This window comes from Triplophysa dalaica, chromosome 3, assembly GCF_015846415.1.
Source record: "Triplophysa dalaica isolate WHDGS20190420 chromosome 3, ASM1584641v1, whole genome shotgun sequence".
Lineage (NCBI taxonomy): Eukaryota > Metazoa > Chordata > Actinopteri > Cypriniformes > Nemacheilidae > Triplophysa > Triplophysa dalaica.
Window position 1 is genome coordinate 19709024 of NC_079544.1, and position 17295 is coordinate 19726318.

A 17295-nucleotide genomic window follows, 5' to 3' on the forward strand; every position below is an offset into this window, starting at 1 on the left:
GGAAGCAGGACACAAACTATAACAACCTGCCCAAGAAAACCCAAAGCAGTAGCCCCTTCTGAAAAGGAGCCCAATGGATGGGGACAATTGAACTTAAAGCCCTTCAAGGCCAATCATTGGCAGTTAAATCGGGGAGATTTTTCCATTAGATACAGTTCCCCCTACTTTCCATGGAATAGAAATTTCCCACATGCAGGTGTAACTGACTCCGTGCCTATGCCAACCATGCCCCCTGCACCAGCATCCTTCTACGGATAAACTATTATATGGTTTCTCTGGTGTGAGTCGTCTTGTGTCCAGTAAGCCTGCTTACAGCAGGAAACAAGATTATCAACATACGTCTGTGTCGTCATGCACAAAACATGTTCTTCCTCAGACTAAATGTTCTCTCATGCGTACGTCTATATGGATAAAACATCAGCTTAATGAATAAATTTACATTTTTGTTGTTACATTAAATACACAAGAACACTCAAACAAGATCCATTATTTGACATATGCCTTAGCATATAATTAACTTGTCGACCCACTTCAGTAATTATACATTCTATTTCCTCAGGACAAACACACAATGTTACTAATTATGTATGGGTAAGTCAAAGATAAAAATATAATTAAGATATATTAACTTAGATGTGTTAAATAACTAAGTGATAGTAGTTATTACTTTTACTTTCGTTTCTGCATTAGTCATGTGTGATGCAAATATGCGTGCCATTGCATTGATGTACTGTACGTGAGTAGCAGATGATATTTCCTTTCTGTTTGGAAATACTGTCTTTTAATGCACTAGGAATTTGGTTTTACATGCCACCTCTGACACATGAGGCTTAAAGAAATGAAATGAAACACCTTCTTTGAAATACTGAACAAACAGGTTCTCACACACGTTTCAGAGAAAGACCTATACTTAAAATAACAGGTCTTCAGAATGGTTACAAAACAAATACATTTTTAAATTCAAAAAAGGGGTTTAAAACAAATAATGAATAGAACAATAAGATTCAATGGACAGAAATACCACTGGCAAAAATACTAAAAATCTATTAAATTCCTATCAGTAAATATTATGTTAATGTATACAGGTGGTCTATAGTTTAGGAGTCATTTCATAATATAATTATATGGGTTATAATGCTAAATGATTTTAAAACAGATGCAGACACATGATAAAATCAATACTGTCTGGGAACTTTACAGCAATTACAGCAGGTGTAACTAATTATAAGAATCGTTTTGTGTTATCTTGTCATCGATGCTTGTTCCTGTTCTGCTTTTGTTTTCTCCAAACAACAAGTGGATGTCCAATCTGGGTGTGTCTTGTCTAGATGGTGTGCATTTAAACTCTGCCAGTGCAGTGCCTGTAGGTTCATTAGCTGTTTATTGTTTTGAGATTGCAAAATATGGTCATAACAAAACTATTGTTATTTGTGGCGTCTGTCTGCATTTGCTCAGCTGCTGGGCATGAATTCTTCTCATCAACTGGTACACAATGTTTCTTTAATACTAAAATTTATTTGTTTAATAACATTTGTTTATTTGTTTTGTCTATCATATTTATGATAATGTTTTTCATTAATCTCTTTTTGCTTGGTCCTCTACTCCAGTTTATATATTTGTTTATTTCTCATTTTTATGTTTATTTCTTTTATTATCAGTAGATTTATTTATATAACCACTTTTGACTAAATCAAGTATATTTCTATCAAGTATTTTTAAGGAACATGGTCATGTAAATGTAATATTATATCTCTCTGTTTTTACCTAATATATAGGTCTGGATTTTAAATTGCACTACTGTCAAATGTTTTGAAACACTTTACTGAAATGTCTCCAATATTCCTAAAAATCTTGTCATCTCAAGATGTGCGTAAATGCTTAAATTTACTAATTTATATTTTTTTAGACAAAAATATAATTTTAAAATAAAAGAATAATTTTCAGTGGAATTTTTTTAATTGATGTTTTAGAGAAAAAGCAGCCAATAATATATGAAAATTCTCTCAATACTCTTTAAAAAGCTTCTCAGGTTGAGTCCTCAAGAAGATAAATGATAAAATGCCAAGAGAACGATATTGCAAATCCTAAAGTGTGGCAACTTTGAAGATGCTAAAATATAGGTTTGGTTCTGTTATACATAAATCCCACAGTTACAGTGCTACTCTATAGCTTGATGAATTTACTTATATTCTAAAAATATTAATAAAGAAAGAATAACTGTTTCAAAACGTTTGAGTGGTAGTGTATACACATTATTTTAGTCATTTTTGAAAAAAAAAGGCTTCTTGAGCACTAATAGTACGTGTAATTGTTTTTAAGATCAAGTGATTCCGCTTGTGGAGGAGGAGAGAACCCTTCTGAAGCTCACCCATGATATCCTTGCTGAAGCTGAGAATTTAGAGAGGTAAACATTCATTCATTCCCTTGACTCTATAACAACAAAATATAGATGTTGAAAATTCAACATTTTAATAACTTGCAACTTTACATTACTTGTAGATGTTTAGCGATTTTATACTTTTAAAAGCTGCTTCAAAAGTTCATTACAGCTATGACACAGAATAAATACTTTTGATCCCCAAATAACCTTTTCGTCAACGGTTCTTGGATGAACCATTACTCTCTTACATTTTTAAAGAACCCTGTTCTGAAACAGAAAGGTTCTTCATGGCATCATACAGCCAAGAATGCTTCTTATGCCATCATATAGAACCTTTATTTTTAAGAGTGTGTATTGTTTCACATCAAGAATTATGTCTTTAAATAATGTATCTTTATATTTCTTGAATGCAGCATTCTTGAAATTCTAAAGCTCTTTGAGGACCCTGCAGAAACCATAAATGACCCTGCTGCAGCTTACAAACTCATCAAACGACTGCGATCTGAATGGTTTGCTATAGTAGAATCCATTCAAAAGAGTCTCTATAAGGGTAAGATCAAAATATAGCTATAGACATAGAAAAAGCAAAATAATGACATAAGAATTAAAGCAATGTTATTAAACACCTATTTTGTGGTTTTGTTTTAGAAAATCTCAGGAACTGTTGTACTCAGATGAGCTGAAGATCCCATTAAAACGAGATTTGGATGGAGCAGCTTTGGGGCTGATTGGACTCCAAGAGATGTACAAACTCTACCCAGAGAAAATCACAAGAGGTGAAATGTCTGCATTTCTACATCAGTGCCATTTCATTGTAAAATACAAAGTTTGTGGTTCGATCTTTTGTACGCTTTTAACTCAGCTGCAATGAATTTACAGAAACGACTTTTAGTGTGGAAGAAGCTTATTATGTGGGGTTCATCGCTTATGAGGAGGATAAATTCCAGCATGCCTTTCACTGGTTTCTGTACAGTCTAAAAAAATACAATCATCCAGGACACTCATCTTCAGCACGAAGTTTTACCAAGAAAGATTTGCGGAAGTACCTGGGCTCTTCAGCATATAATTTTGGAAGATTTCATGTAGCAATCTACTTCTACCAGCAGCTTCTAAATCTAGGTGAGCTCTACACGTAACACTTAATTTAAAAAACAATTAACCAATATAAAATTAACTAGTGATATAATTTATGTTTTTTACATTTTAGCAAAGCTGTGACTTTGGCTATTCTATTTATTCATGATGTTCAGTTATGTGATATTGCCTTTATACAACAGTTAACTTTGGTTTCAGTACTGTCACTGCACTCTTGGAATGCCACCTTTCCATTAAACAAGAGAACTGAAAGTAACTGTTGTATGATAATGATATTTGAGGTTGCTAAAAAAATCATTTAGGTCATATATTTACTGCTGTCTTTTGAACATCTATACCTGAGATCCAACCGATGAGGATGTTAAATATGAGCTGAATCTGTTAAGAAAACTTTGTCTTTATACAACTTCGAGCCCAGATATATTCACACTGAATATGACGTCAAGTAACTCCTATTAGGCACTCTGCAGGGGAGAGGTTCAACAGAGGGTGAATTATCATGTTTAAATCATTATTTAACGATGCATTTTAAACTACAAATGTGAAGCAACTTTTTGTGTTAACTAGTAACTGGAACTTTTTGATATTTTAAAACTCAGACCTCCAGGAGGCAGAGGATGCTGTCCTGTAGATACAGCACAGAAGGAGGAAACCCCAGACTGATTTTAGCACCACTGAAAGAGGAGATCGAATGGGATGAGCCCCGAATCGTCAGATATCATGACATGATATCAGACAAAGAGATCGAGATCTTGAAGAATCTCTCTAGACCTTACATGAATATCCAACACACAAAACACTTGTACACACACAAAAATATTTACACATATGAATGGGTGTTTTGGTTCATATTGTATTGTACACTTGGCTATATGATGCAGATGTATTTATTTTTGCTTTGTGAACTAGCTTTCTAGGTCTCAGACTGGTTCAGGCACAGTCTCGAATATCCGTATTTCTCAAAGGTAAATAACCTTATGATGATTAAGAGGGCAGTACTTGGCATTATTTAAAGAGTTTAGTCAAACTTAATATATGAGGAAAACTCTCTTTTGGTTTTTAGTGTGTTTCTGACAGAAGACAACATTGTGGTTGTTCAGGTCAATCAGAGGATTGCAGACGCTACAGGACTGTCTATGGAAACCGCTGAACATCTAAATGTAGGCTTCAGTCTTATTAAAAACAACAACAGTTAGCTAGCAAACCAATAACTTCATAGCGTTAGTCTACACTGCTCTGCAACATTTTTATGCTATTGTATACTCTGATCTTGTATAATCATTTTTTAGGTTCAGAATTATGGGACTGGAGGCAGATATGAACCACATTATGATGCATTAGTAAGATCAATATCCTCAAATTATTATTATTTACATATTTATGTATTGACCAAACTATTAAAAGTTAACCTAAAAACAATAATCTTACAGGATGAACAGGATGATAGAATTGGTACATTTCTAATATATGTAAGTTGATGCTAGAGCCACTTTTTGAAAATTGGGTAACCACCATTATTGTCAGTGTTTAACAATCCATTTAACCAAGGAATGATTTGCCTCTCCTGTAGATGAATGATGTGGAGATAGGGGGCGCCACTGTGTTTCCTAAAGCTGGAGTTGCACTCCAACCCAAAAAGGTAACCCTTATTAAAAATAATGTAGGTGTATTACTATCATTGCTGTAAAATTATAATTCTAAAATAATTTCTCTGCACCTGTAGGGTTCAGCTGTGTTTTGGTATAACCTTCACAAGAATGGTGATGTGGATTTGAGAACAGAGCATGCTGGATGCCCTGTCTTAAGGGGCAATAAATGGGGTAGGTTTTAATACCTTAAGTCTGAAATATTGTCGTATTAACAGAATGATAAATGTAATGTTAATTCAATGTTTTTTGTGCTTTTTAGTGGCTAACAAATGGATCCATGAGTTTGGCCAAGAGTTTACAAGACCCTGTTCTTTATCAAGATGGGAGTAAAAAACACATTACATTGCAGGACCTGTAGCCCTTATTCAATGTATGCGTTTATAATGTTTAATTATTTACAGTCTACACTTAGTATGCAGCATTTCTATAAACAACTCTAATAAAATGTAATACTGAATAAATAATGAAATTCTAATACTAATACTATTTAATGTGGTACAAGATGAGATTTTTATTATTTTTAGTGTTTTAAAGATCCAGTATGTAATTTTTTTACTGATAGAAATGCAAAATAATATACATAACTATGTCTTCAGAGGTTTATAAAGCTCTTACATATAGAAGCGTTGTGTTTTCATTATCTTACCCACGTGGTCATCTGAAAGGAGTGAAATAAACACTTTCACATACCTGTGGGCAGGTTGGAAGACCTGGATAATTCACTTAGATTAGTTTGCTGAAGTTAAATTTGTAGGTAAAACGTTTACCTACAGCCGGAAGTGGTGCAAAATCTTACCATATAATTACAATAAATAATATAAAAGGTTAAAAATATTGATTATACTGAATTCAGCAAGTAGTGGTTTCAGACTGACAGACTTAATAACAATTTTTGATTCTGTCTAATAGTCAAAACATGGAAATTAAAAGTAACCTTCAACTCTAACTTTTACTTTTAGTTTTTGTATTAGTCATGAGGTTCATTAAAATAATGGTTGCCATTGGAGCATTGTGTATTTCACCTGACAAAACAGGTGTTTCTCTCCTTTCTGTTTTACGTCTATTGGCACTTGGAATAACCTGAATGTATCCTATATGTTTTACCACTTCACGCTAGACATAATCAAATTAATATTCCCATAGAATTTCTGTGAAAAGACCTGATATATAAAGCTCTTCATTGCACAACAATCTCAAGAGGAATTGAATCCGATTCTGATTTAAAACATGTGCTGACACATCATGTCATAGATGCTGGTTCACATAAGATTCGCTTTTGATTTCTCCAAACAATAAGTTGCTGTCAAATGTGGGTGTGTCTCCAAATGATTTACTTAAACTCTGCCAGTACAGGTAAAGATGTACTTACTGTTGTGGTACAAATGCCAGTAGCTGTTAAATGTTTTTAGGTTTCAAAGATACGAAATGGCTGTAATGAAACTATTGTTACTTGTTGCATGTGTCTGGAGTGGCTCAACTGCTGGGCATGAATTTTTCTCAGCAATGGGTAGTGTTTCTTTAATATTCCTAATTGAATAATTTTATTTATTTTCATTATGACCATTGTACATAGGCTATTAGTTTGTGTTTATAAGATTTGCATACTACCATGGTGTTGTCTAGCCCTTGTTTTATTAATTTAGTACTTAAGTAAATATTGTAAAAAATAATGACAGTATTAGCCGTGCAGCAGCTATGCTTTTGCAATCATATGCATTGATTATTCTTCTCTTTCTGGTTTCATAGCTAGTAAAAAAATAAGTTAACAATTTAAAATGAGGTGCTATTAGTTAAAGTAAATGCATTAGCTAACCAGCTAACAATTAACATTTTTTTAGCATTTATTAATCCTTGTTAATCTTAGTTCATCTCAATTCATTTATTCATGTTAGTTCATGGTGCATTAACTAATATTAACAGTGACAACGTTTGATTTAAAAATGTTTTAGTAAATGCTGAAATTAACATGAATTAATATAAAAAATGCTGTGTTACTATTGTTCATTGTTAGTTCATGTTAGCTAATTCATTAACTGATTGTAAGCTCTCCAAGAGTGTTGGTTTGTCTTAGATATATTAAATCTAAGGTGATCATCGAAGAGGAACATCACGAACGTCTGATTAACAAAACGTGACGCTACTCACAGCGTGTGATAACTTCAGTATCATCACTGGGTGCAGGCAGGGCGAGCAGTCGCATAGGACGCAACACATCCAACTCTGCTTGGCTTGCCTGTACGCACCAACATACATCACTCTATTACTTGAATACTATTCCTGACTTGTATTCTGTCATCTCGAAGCGGTCGAAGTGAGATCACATGCAAGATAGATGAGCCCTGACCCAGTATTCCAGGAGCACCTGAGAGACCAGCAGGCGCGGAGGCTGGGTATTAACATCATCCCACAGGACGACAGGCATCGGCGGGCGGAGACTCTCACCTGCAGACAGGTAAAGATGTACATCCTCTATAAATACACGGGAGCGAACAATAACGTGAATATGAAGGGCTGACGGAGCATCAATAACAGAATGAGAAAGATATAAAGAGGCCACTGACTCCGAGCGAGGACGCACGCTGCTGTCCGTCGACTGATCGGCTGGAGCTCCAGCTGGTTTCCAGGGTGAACGTCAAGGCGTATTTGAACCTGTCACATGCAAAAAACAAAAAGTTCAGCTAATTACATGAATAGCTATTGGCTTTCAATCTCGAGTAACCTGTATTAGTGGCTCATCTCACTTGAGGAACAGCAGATGTAAACCGTCCAGCAGGAAGTGATTCACTGCTGCTGTCCTGCTTCTCGGTCTGGGTCTTCTGCTCATTGTGACGAGACAGAGTGACCCGCAACGCCCTGCTGGCAACCACGCGCCCGTTCATGACCGACGCAGCCGTGGTCGCATCTTCGAGGGTGGAGAAGCTGACAAATTCAAACCCTCGGCTGCGTCCGGCCTCCATCATCAACTGCACAGAGAGAAGCACTCGATGAAGTCTTTCACTTCAATTGTTTTTTAACTATTCACAATAAAACAATGAGCATCATACCTTGGCACAGATGATGCTTCATGGGGCGAGAACGCCCTGTACAGCTGCTGCTCCCCGAAGCCGTTTAGCAAAATAACTTTAATTCAGAAATGTTCATTTAATTTTCAGCTTTTTTTGTATGGAGTTGTCCTAACTCATTTGCTTTTCTGAGTGTAATATTTTGACAGAAAAGACACTCGCTGTTACATTGTCCCGTTAATAACGTTATTGCGTACAAACTAACTTTGAAGTAATATTCAAGGTGTCATACAAAATCCCACTAAACGTACGCAAGCGTAGCTCTTAAAATTCCTGTTTGCCTCTTGGTTTGCTTTTTATCCAAGGTGACTTCAGGTTGCATTGTAGAGGTAGATTCTATCAACCTGTGTTGCCTGTGAATCTAATTCCTGACCTTGGCACTACTAACAAAACTGAGCTACAGGAGCCTTTAATGAGCAATGTAAAGTGTTCGAGATGGGTCACATAAATTCATAAAAAGAAAAGTGATGTGTTTGCTGATAAAATACTTTTCTGTATCTATATTGTTCACAAACGCAGCTTTTAAAGCCCAGATCAATAAAAAATCCAAGCTTAGAAAAATTCAGACTCAAATTCATTCTTATGCTATTTTATTTACATTATGTACAGTTATTTACAACGAACAGCTTTGATGTGTTCCTCAAAGCTTCATGTTGGTCTTGGTCCGCGGGAGTGTTCTGCCATAGATCCATTTGTCTGGAAAAGCACAGACACGAGTGGTTACACACTAACACAAGCACGACCGTTATATTTAACGCCCCATTACAACTTTGTCTGCTCAAGCACAACCTCATAGCATAGATTCATGCATTGCTATGTTTTAACAGCAGAATTCCAACACTTACAATGTCTGCGCGTTGTCTGGAGATTCATGATGCTCCAGCTGGTGGGGCAGCTCAGGCTTCTGGACTCCGAACATCTGTTTAATGTCATCCAGAACCGGCGCCCCAACGTGGATGGTGACCGATGTGAAGACTCACCCAGCTGTTACAGTAGAGAGAAAGATGTGTAGGGGATTGGTTAATTCAACTCACACTTTGAATGATCCAAAGTTTCAAAAAGAGATTTCTACCTGTTGAGCTTGTGTTTTGACAGGAGCTGTTGCACCATCAGGCAGAATTTTACCAATCTGAGATACTGCGGGAAACAAGAGAAAAGACAGTAGTATGAAGCGATTAAAGCTCTCCAAGAGTGTTGGTTTGTCTTAGATATATTAAATCCAAAGTGATCATCCAAGAGGAACATCACGAACGTCTGATTAACAAAACGTGACGCTACTCACAGCGTGTGATAACTTCAGTATCATCACTGGGTGCAGGCAGGGCGAGCAGTCGCATAGGACGCAACACATCCAACTCTGCTTGGCTTGCCTGCACGCACCAACACACATCACTCTATTACTTGAATACTATTCCTGACTTGTATTCTGTCATCTCGAAGCGGTCGAAGTGAGATCACATGCAAGATAGATGAGCCCTGACCCAGTATTCCAGGAGCACCTGAGAGACCAGCAGGCGCGGAGGCTGGGTATTAACATCATCCCACAGGACGACAGGCATCGGCGGGCGGAGACTCTCACCTGCAGACAGGTAAAGATGTACATCCTCTATAAATACACGGGAGCGAACAATAACGTGAATATGAAGGGCTGACGGAGCATCAATTACAGAATGAGAAAGATATAAAGAGGCCACTGACTCCGAGCGAGGACGCACGCTGCTGTCCGTCGACTGATGGGATGGAGCGCCAGCTGGTTTCCAGGGTGAACGTCAAGGCGTTTTTGAACCTGTCACATGCATAAAACGAAGTTCAGCTAATTACATGAATTGCTATTGGCTTTCAATCTCGAGTAACCTGTATTAGTGGCTCATCTCACTTGAGATACAGCAGACGTAAACCGTCCAGCAGGGCGTGATTCCTTGCTGCTGTCCTGCTTCTCGGTCTGGGTCTTCTGCTCATTGTGACGAGACATAGTGACCCGCAACGCCCTGCCGGCAACCACGCGCCCGTTCATGACCGACGCAGCCGTGGTCGCATCTTCGAGGGTGGAGAAGCTGACAAATCCAAACCCTCGGCTGCGTCCGGCCTCCATCATCAACTGCACAGAGAGAAGCACTCGTTGAAGTCTTTCACTATTTACTAACCACAGTAAAACAATGCGCATCATACCTTGGCACTGGTTATGCTTCCAAAGGGTGAGAAAGCTCTGTACAGCTGCTGCTCACTGAAGCTATAGGGCAGATTGCACACGTACAGACTCACCCCCTGTCGAACAGACAAGATCCCGTCAGTTAGACAAGAACACTTCAACATCCACTAAAGATCTGTTAAGTGATCAGAGGGTTTGAATACCGGGTAGTGCCTCTCGTTGTCCTTAGCCATGACCTGCGGCTCAACACGACGCTCTTCAAAGGTTTTAAAGTGGCAGATGGACCTTTAAAAGCCAAACCGAATGAGCTCGGCTCTCTACGATTAGACAAGACAAAGTACAAGAAGTACAACTGAGATCCACTTACACTAGCTGGTCGTCCAACAACATGCCATCAAGCGCTTTGATGGCCTTCTCTGCCGCTTCAAAGGTGGCAAAGTGGACGAATCCATAACCTTTGGATCCGTTTGCATCGCAGACCACCTTGACCGCCCAGATGAATTCAGACATCAACGCATGATCTACCTTATATAAGAAAACAATCAAACCGCAGATATTACCTTGCAGGACAGGATCTTCCCAAAAACTGAGAAGCTGTCATGAAGGCGGGCACCATCGATGCTGCTGGCCAGACCCTTGACGAAGATGTTCCCGACCCCAGTCGTCCTCAGAGTGGAATCACGCTGGGAGAACATGATCCGCATGGGTCTGCCCAGAAGATCCTGGCACATCAGGTTGTCCATGGCACTCTCGGCTGAAAGACAGAGTTGATAAGAGACAAGACCTTGCAAGTTTATTTATACGGCACACTTCATATAGCTTAATTTAAAGATGATTTACAGGAAACAACATCGTGGAGAAAAATACACGAGGCTGTAAATTTCAATTCAAAATGTTTATTACCAAGATGTCAAGGCGAAGAATGGAGAGAGAACTTACCACTGGCGAGGTTAACAAAGTTAACATAACCATACCGCAGGGATCGCCGAGTCACCCTGTCTCTGCAGACCCGCACGGACCGGATCGGACCGAACGGGCTGAACGTATGATGGAGGATGAACTCGGACACTTCTGGATGAAGGTCCCCCACGAACAACGAGGCGATCTGATCCCTCGGTACGCCAGCCGCGCAATGGCTTCCTCCGACGAACGATGTCATCTGACCTGCAAACATAACCAACTCACAAGAAATGTTAAAACAAGACAAGAATAGGACAGTCAGTAATTCAGATGAATATGTATTGTTAAATGAATGCGTTAACGAAATGAATTGTTCAAGAAAAGTCGAGAAATGTCAAGGCAAATCTGAGGATCGCTCCGTCTCATCCAGCGGCTCGTCAAATGAATGTTTGTTTGTTTTTTGTAGAACGTAAACCACGCGGTCGTTGCCTAGTGACCGACGTTTCGCGTGATACGCACGTGATACGTCATACGTCGTTTTGTAATGAGACAAAATCGATTTATTTTTTAATACCAATCGCGTTGATTAAAAATAATCCAATTGAGAAATAGCTCGAGTAAGAAATTATTTACAAACTAATACATCGCCGGATAGTGGCGTTGCTTTGTGCGGAGTCCGATAAAAAGGAAGATTCTTTTGACATAAATGTTTTTTTTTTTTTACGCGTGACCAAATACCACAATACTAAAATAAAACATCGTACAGTAAAAACGATCAAATAAAGAAAAAAAGACGCAGCTGGCCAAAACTATTAAAAATAAAAACGAGCAGCGGAACCAAAACGCAGTGACGTAGGCTCAATGAATGAACGCTTTCTCCCAAGCTGCGCATTCCCCACAACATAACCATATGATTCATTTATTATTTATAATCATTTAATATTCGTCTAATTTGTTGATCTTTTATTACTGGAACAAGCTATTAGACTTTTATGTTTTTAAAGCGATTTTCAATGTTTAAGGAATTAGGCCAATTTCAATTTCTACACAAAACGAGGGATTTACAGATTTGTAAAATGTGTTAACTTTTATCAACACATTTTTATTACATTTTCAGCTTTTTCATAGCATTATATTGTGTTGCATTAACTTATTTACCCCTGATAAATAATAATAATTTTACAGGCTCTTCGGTGACAAGAGCGAAGTTCAGCTATTTACCTTGATCGTTATTGGATTTTAGTCTCAAGTAATCTGTAATGTTGGCTCATGTCACTTGAGGAACAACAGACGTAAACCGTCCAGCAGGGCGTGATTCACTGCTGCTGTCCTGCTTCTCAGGCTGTGTCTTCCGCTCATTGTGACGAGACAGAGTGACCCGCAACGCCCTGCCGGCAACCATACGCCCGTTCAAGACCCGCGCAGAAGTAGTCGCATCTTTGAGGTTGAAGAAGCTGACAGATTCAAACCCTCTGTTTCGTCCGGCCACCATCACCAACAGAACAGAGAGAAGCACTCGTTGAAGTCTTTCACTTCAATTGTTTTTTACTAATCACAATAGAACAATGAGCATCATACCTTGGCACAGATGATACTTCATGGGGCGAGAACGCCCTGTACAGCTGCTGCTCCCCGAAGCCGTTTAGCATAATAACTTTAATTCAGAAATGTTCATTTAATTTTCAGCTTTTTTTGTATTGATTTGTCCTAACTCATCTGTTTGCCTCTTGGTTTGCTTTTTATCCAAAGTGACTTCCGGTTGCGTTGTAGAGGTAGATTCTATCAACCTGTGTTGCCTGTGAATCTAATTCCTGACCTTGGCACTACTAACGAAACTGAGCTACAGGAACCTTTAATGAGCAATGTAAAGTGTTCGAGATGGGTCACATAAATTCATAAAAAGAAAAGTGATGTGTTTGCTGATAAAATACTTTTCTGTATCTATATTGTTCACAAACGCAGCTTTTAAAGCCCAGATCAATAAAAAATCCAAGCTTAGAAAAATTCAGACTCAAATTCATTCTTATGCTATTTTATTTACATTATGTACAGTTATTTACAACGAACAGCTTTGATGTGTTCCTCAAAGCTTCATGTTGGTCTTGGTCCGCGGGAGTGTTCTGCCATAGATCCATTTGTCTGGAAAAGCACAGACACGAGTGGTTACACACTAACACAAGCACGACCGTTATATTTAACGCCCCATTACAACTTTGTCTGCTCAAGCACAACCTCATAGCATAGATTCATGCATTGCTATGTTTTAACAGCAGAATTCCAACACTTACAATGTCTGCGCGTTGTCTGGAGATTCATGATGCTCCAGCTGGTGGGGCAGCTCAGGCTTCTGGACTCCGAACATCTGTTTAATGTCATCCAGAACCGGCGCCCCCACGTGGATGGTGACCGATGTGAAGACTCACCCAGCTGTTACAGTAGAGAGAAAGATGTGTAGGGGATTGGTTAATTCAACTCACACTTTGAATGATCCAAAGTTTCAAAAAGAGATTTCTACCTGTTGAGCTTGTGTTTTGACAGGAGCTGTTGCACCATCAGGCAGAATTTTACCAATCTGAGATACTGCGGGAAACAAGAGAAAAGACAGTAGTATGAAGCGATTAAAGCTCTCCAAGAGTGTTGGTTTGTCTTAGATATATTAAATCCAAAGTGATCATCCAAGAGGAACATCACGAACGTCTGATTAACAAAACGTGACGCTACTCACAGCGTGTGATAACTTCAGTATCATCACTGGGTGCAGGCAGGGCGAGCAGTCGCATAGGACGCAACACATCCAACTCTGCTTGGCTTGCCTGCACGCACCAACATACATCACTCTATTACTTGAATACTATTCCTGACTTGTATTCTGTCATCTCGAAGCGGTCGAAGTGAGATCACATGCAAGATAGATGAGCCCTGACCCAGTATTCCAGGAGCACCTGAGAGACCAGCAGGCGCGGAGGCTGGGTATTAACATCATCCCACAGGACGACAGGCATCGGCGGGCGGAGACTCTCACCTGCAGACAGGTAAAGATGTACATCCTCTATAAATACACGGGAGCGAACAATAACGTGAATATGAAGGGCTGACGGAGCATCAATTACAGAATGAGAAAGATATAAAGAGGCCACTGACTCCGAGCGAGGACGCACGCTGCTGTCCGTCGACTGATGGGATGGAGCGCCAGCTGGTTTCCAGGGTGAACGTCAAGGCGTTTTTGAACCTGTCACATGCATAAAACGAAGTTCAGCTAATTACATGAATTGCTATTGGCTTTCAATCTCGAGTAACCTGTATTAGTGGCTCATCTCACTTGAGATACAGCAGACGTAAACCGTCCAGCAGGGCGTGATTCCTTGCTGCTGTCCTGCTTCTCGGTCTGGGTCTTCTGCTCATTGTGACGAGACATAGTGACCCGCAACGCCCTGCCGGCAACCACGCGCCCGTTCATGACCGACGCAGCCGTGGTCGCATCTTCGAGGGTGGAGAAGCTGACAAATCCAAACCCTCGGCTGCGTCCGGCCTCCATCATCAACTGCACAGAGAGAAGCACTCGTTGAAGTCTTTCACTATTTACTAACCACAGTAAAACAATGCGCATCATACCTTGGCACTGGTTATGCTTCCAAAGGGTGAGAAAGCTCTGTACAGCTGCTGCTCACTGAAGCTATAGGGCAGATTGCACACGTACAGACTCACCCCCTGTCGAACAGACAAGATCCCGTCAGTTAGACAAGAACACTTCAACATCCACTAAAGATCTGTTAAGTGATCAGAGGGTTTGAATACCGGGTAGTGCCTCTCGTTGTCCTTAGCCATGACCTGCGGCTCAACACGACGCTCTTCAAAGGTTTTAAAGTGGCAGATGGACCTTTAAAAGCCAAACCGAATGAGCTCGGCTCTCTACGATTAGACAAGACAAAGTACAAGAAGTACAACTGAGATCCACTTACACTAGCTGGTCGTCCAACAACATGCCATCAAGCGCTTTGATGGCCTTCTCTGCCGCTTCAAAGGTGGCAAAGTGGACGAATCCATAACCTTTGGATCCGTTTGCATCGCAGACCACCTTGACCGCCCAGATGAATTCAGACATCAACGCATGATCTACCTTATATAAGAAAACAATCAAACCGCAGATATTACCTTGCAGGACAGGATCTTCCCAAAAACTGAGAAGCTGTCATGAAGGCGGGCACCATCGATGCTGCTGGCCAGACCCTTGACGAAGATGTTCCCGACCCCAGTCGTCCTCAGAGTGGAATCACGCTGGGAGAACATGATCCGCATGGGTCTGCCCAGAAGATCCTGGCACATCAGGTTGTCCATGGCACTCTCGGCTGAAAGACAGAGTTGATAAGAGACAAGACCTTGCAAGTTTATTTATACGGCACACTTCATATAGCTTAATTTAAAGATGATTTACAGGAAACAACATCGTGGAGAAAAATACACGAGGCTGTAAATTTCAATTCAAAATGTTTATTACCAAGATGTCAAGGCGAAGAATGGAGAGAGAACTTACCACTGGCGAGGTTAACAAAGTTAACATAACCATACCGCAGGGATCGCCGAGTCACCCTGTCTCTGCAGACCCGCACGGACCGGATCGGACCGAACGGGCTGAACGTATGATGGAGGATGAACTCGGACACTTCTGGATGAAGGTCCCCCACGAACAACGAGGCGATCTGATCCCTCGGTACGCCAGCCGCGCAATGGCTTCCTCCGACGCACGATGTCATCTGACCTGCAAACATAACCAACTCACAAGAAATGTTAAAACAAGACAAGAATAGGACAGTCAGTAATTCAGATGAATATGTATTGTTAAATGAATGCGTTAACGAAATGAATTGTTCAAGAAAAGTCGAGAAATGTCAAGGCAAATCTGAGGATCGCTCCGTCTCATCCAGCGGCTCGTCAAATGAATGTTTGTTTGTTTTTTGTAGAACGTAAACCACGCGGTCGTTGCCTAGTGACCGACGTTTCGCGTGATACGCACGTGATACGTCATACGTCGTTTTGTAATGAGACAAAATCGATTTATTTTTTAATACCAATCGCGTTGATTAAAAATAATCCAATTGAGAAATAGCTCGAGTAAGAAATTATTTACAAACTAATACATCGCCGGATAGTGGCGTTGCTTTGTGCGGAGTCCGATAAAAAGGAAGATTCTTTTGACATAAATGTTTTTTTTTTTTTACGCGTGACCAAATACCACAATACTAAAATAAAACATCGTACAGTAAAAACGATCAAATAAAGAAAAAAAGACGCAGCTGGCCAAAACTATTAAAAATAAAAACGAGCAGCGGAACCAAAACGCAGTGACGTAGGCTCAATGAATGAACGCTTTCTCCCAAGCTGCGCATTCCCCACAACATAACCATATGATTCATTTATTATTTATAATCATTTAATATTCGTCTAATTTGTTGATCTTTTATTACTGGAACAAGCTATTAGACTTTTATGTTTTTAAAGCGATTTTCAATGTTTAAGGAATTAGGCCAATTTCAATTTCTACACAAAACGAGGGATTTACAGATTTGTAAAATGTGTTAACTTTTATCAACACATTTTTATTACATTTTCAGCTTTTTCATAGCATTATATTGTGTTGCATTAACTTATTTACCCCTGATAAATAATAATAATTTTACAGGCTCTTCGGTGACAAGAGCGAAGTTCAGCTATTTACCTTGATCGTTATTGGATTTTAGTCTCAAGTAATCTGTAATGTTGGCTCATGTCACTTGAGGAACAACAGACGTAAACCGTCCAGCAGGGCGTGATTCACTGCTGCTGTCCTGCTTCTCAGGCTGTGTCTTCCGCTCATTGTGACGAGACAGAGTGACCCGCAACGCCCTGCCGGCAACCATACGCCCGTTCAAGACCCGCGCAGAAGTAGTCGCATCTTTGAGGTTGAAGAAGCTGACAGATTCAAACCCTCTGTTTCGTCCGGCCACCATCACCAACAGAACAGAGAGAAGCACTCGTTGAAGTCTTTCACTTCAATTGTTTTTTACTAATCACAATAGAACAATG

The 17295-nt window shown here is 39.7% G+C and overlaps 1 protein-coding gene across 2 annotated transcripts; it reads left to right on the forward strand.

Annotated features, from left to right (window-relative positions):
* The first annotated feature begins 1392 nt into the window (after positions 1-1392).
* LOC130418516 (prolyl 4-hydroxylase subunit alpha-1-like) lies at positions 1393-5485 on the forward strand. Of its 2 annotated transcripts, XM_056744727.1 has the most exons (11): positions 1393-1485; positions 2320-2404; positions 2794-2899; positions 4075-4255; positions 4389-4440; positions 4539-4635; positions 4765-4815; positions 4906-4944; positions 5046-5114; positions 5199-5295; positions 5384-5485. In XM_056744727.1, the coding sequence occupies exons 1-11, from the start codon at positions 1404-1406 to the stop codon at positions 5452-5454; spliced, it is 930 nt and encodes a 309-aa protein (XP_056600705.1). In that variant the 5' UTR covers positions 1393-1403; the 3' UTR covers positions 5455-5485. The 2 variants fall into 2 exon arrangements, 1 of the variants encoding a protein (XP_056600705.1); XR_008906349.1 differs by lacking the exons at positions 1393-1485; positions 2320-2404; positions 4539-4635; ... (3 more) ...; positions 5199-5295; positions 5384-5485 and adding exons at positions 3029-3156; positions 3260-3499 and having other exon boundaries at positions 2805-2930; positions 4075-4423.
* The last annotated feature ends 11810 nt before the right edge of the window (positions 5486-17295 follow it).

Excerpts from the sequence above, each read along its gene's own strand:
- LOC130418516 (XM_056744727.1), top strand. The coding sequence starts at position 1,404 with ATGGTCATAACAAAACTATTGTTATTTGTGGCGTCTGTCTGCATTTGC. Across the intron at positions 2,405-2,793 it reads GAAGCTGAGAATTTAGAGAG|CATTCTTGAAATTCTAAAGC; the intron begins GTAAACATTCAT and ends TCTTGAATGCAG. Across the intron at positions 2,900-4,074 it reads GATCTGAATGGTTTGCTATA|ACCTCCAGGAGGCAGAGGAT; the intron begins GTAGAATCCATT and ends TTTAAAACTCAG.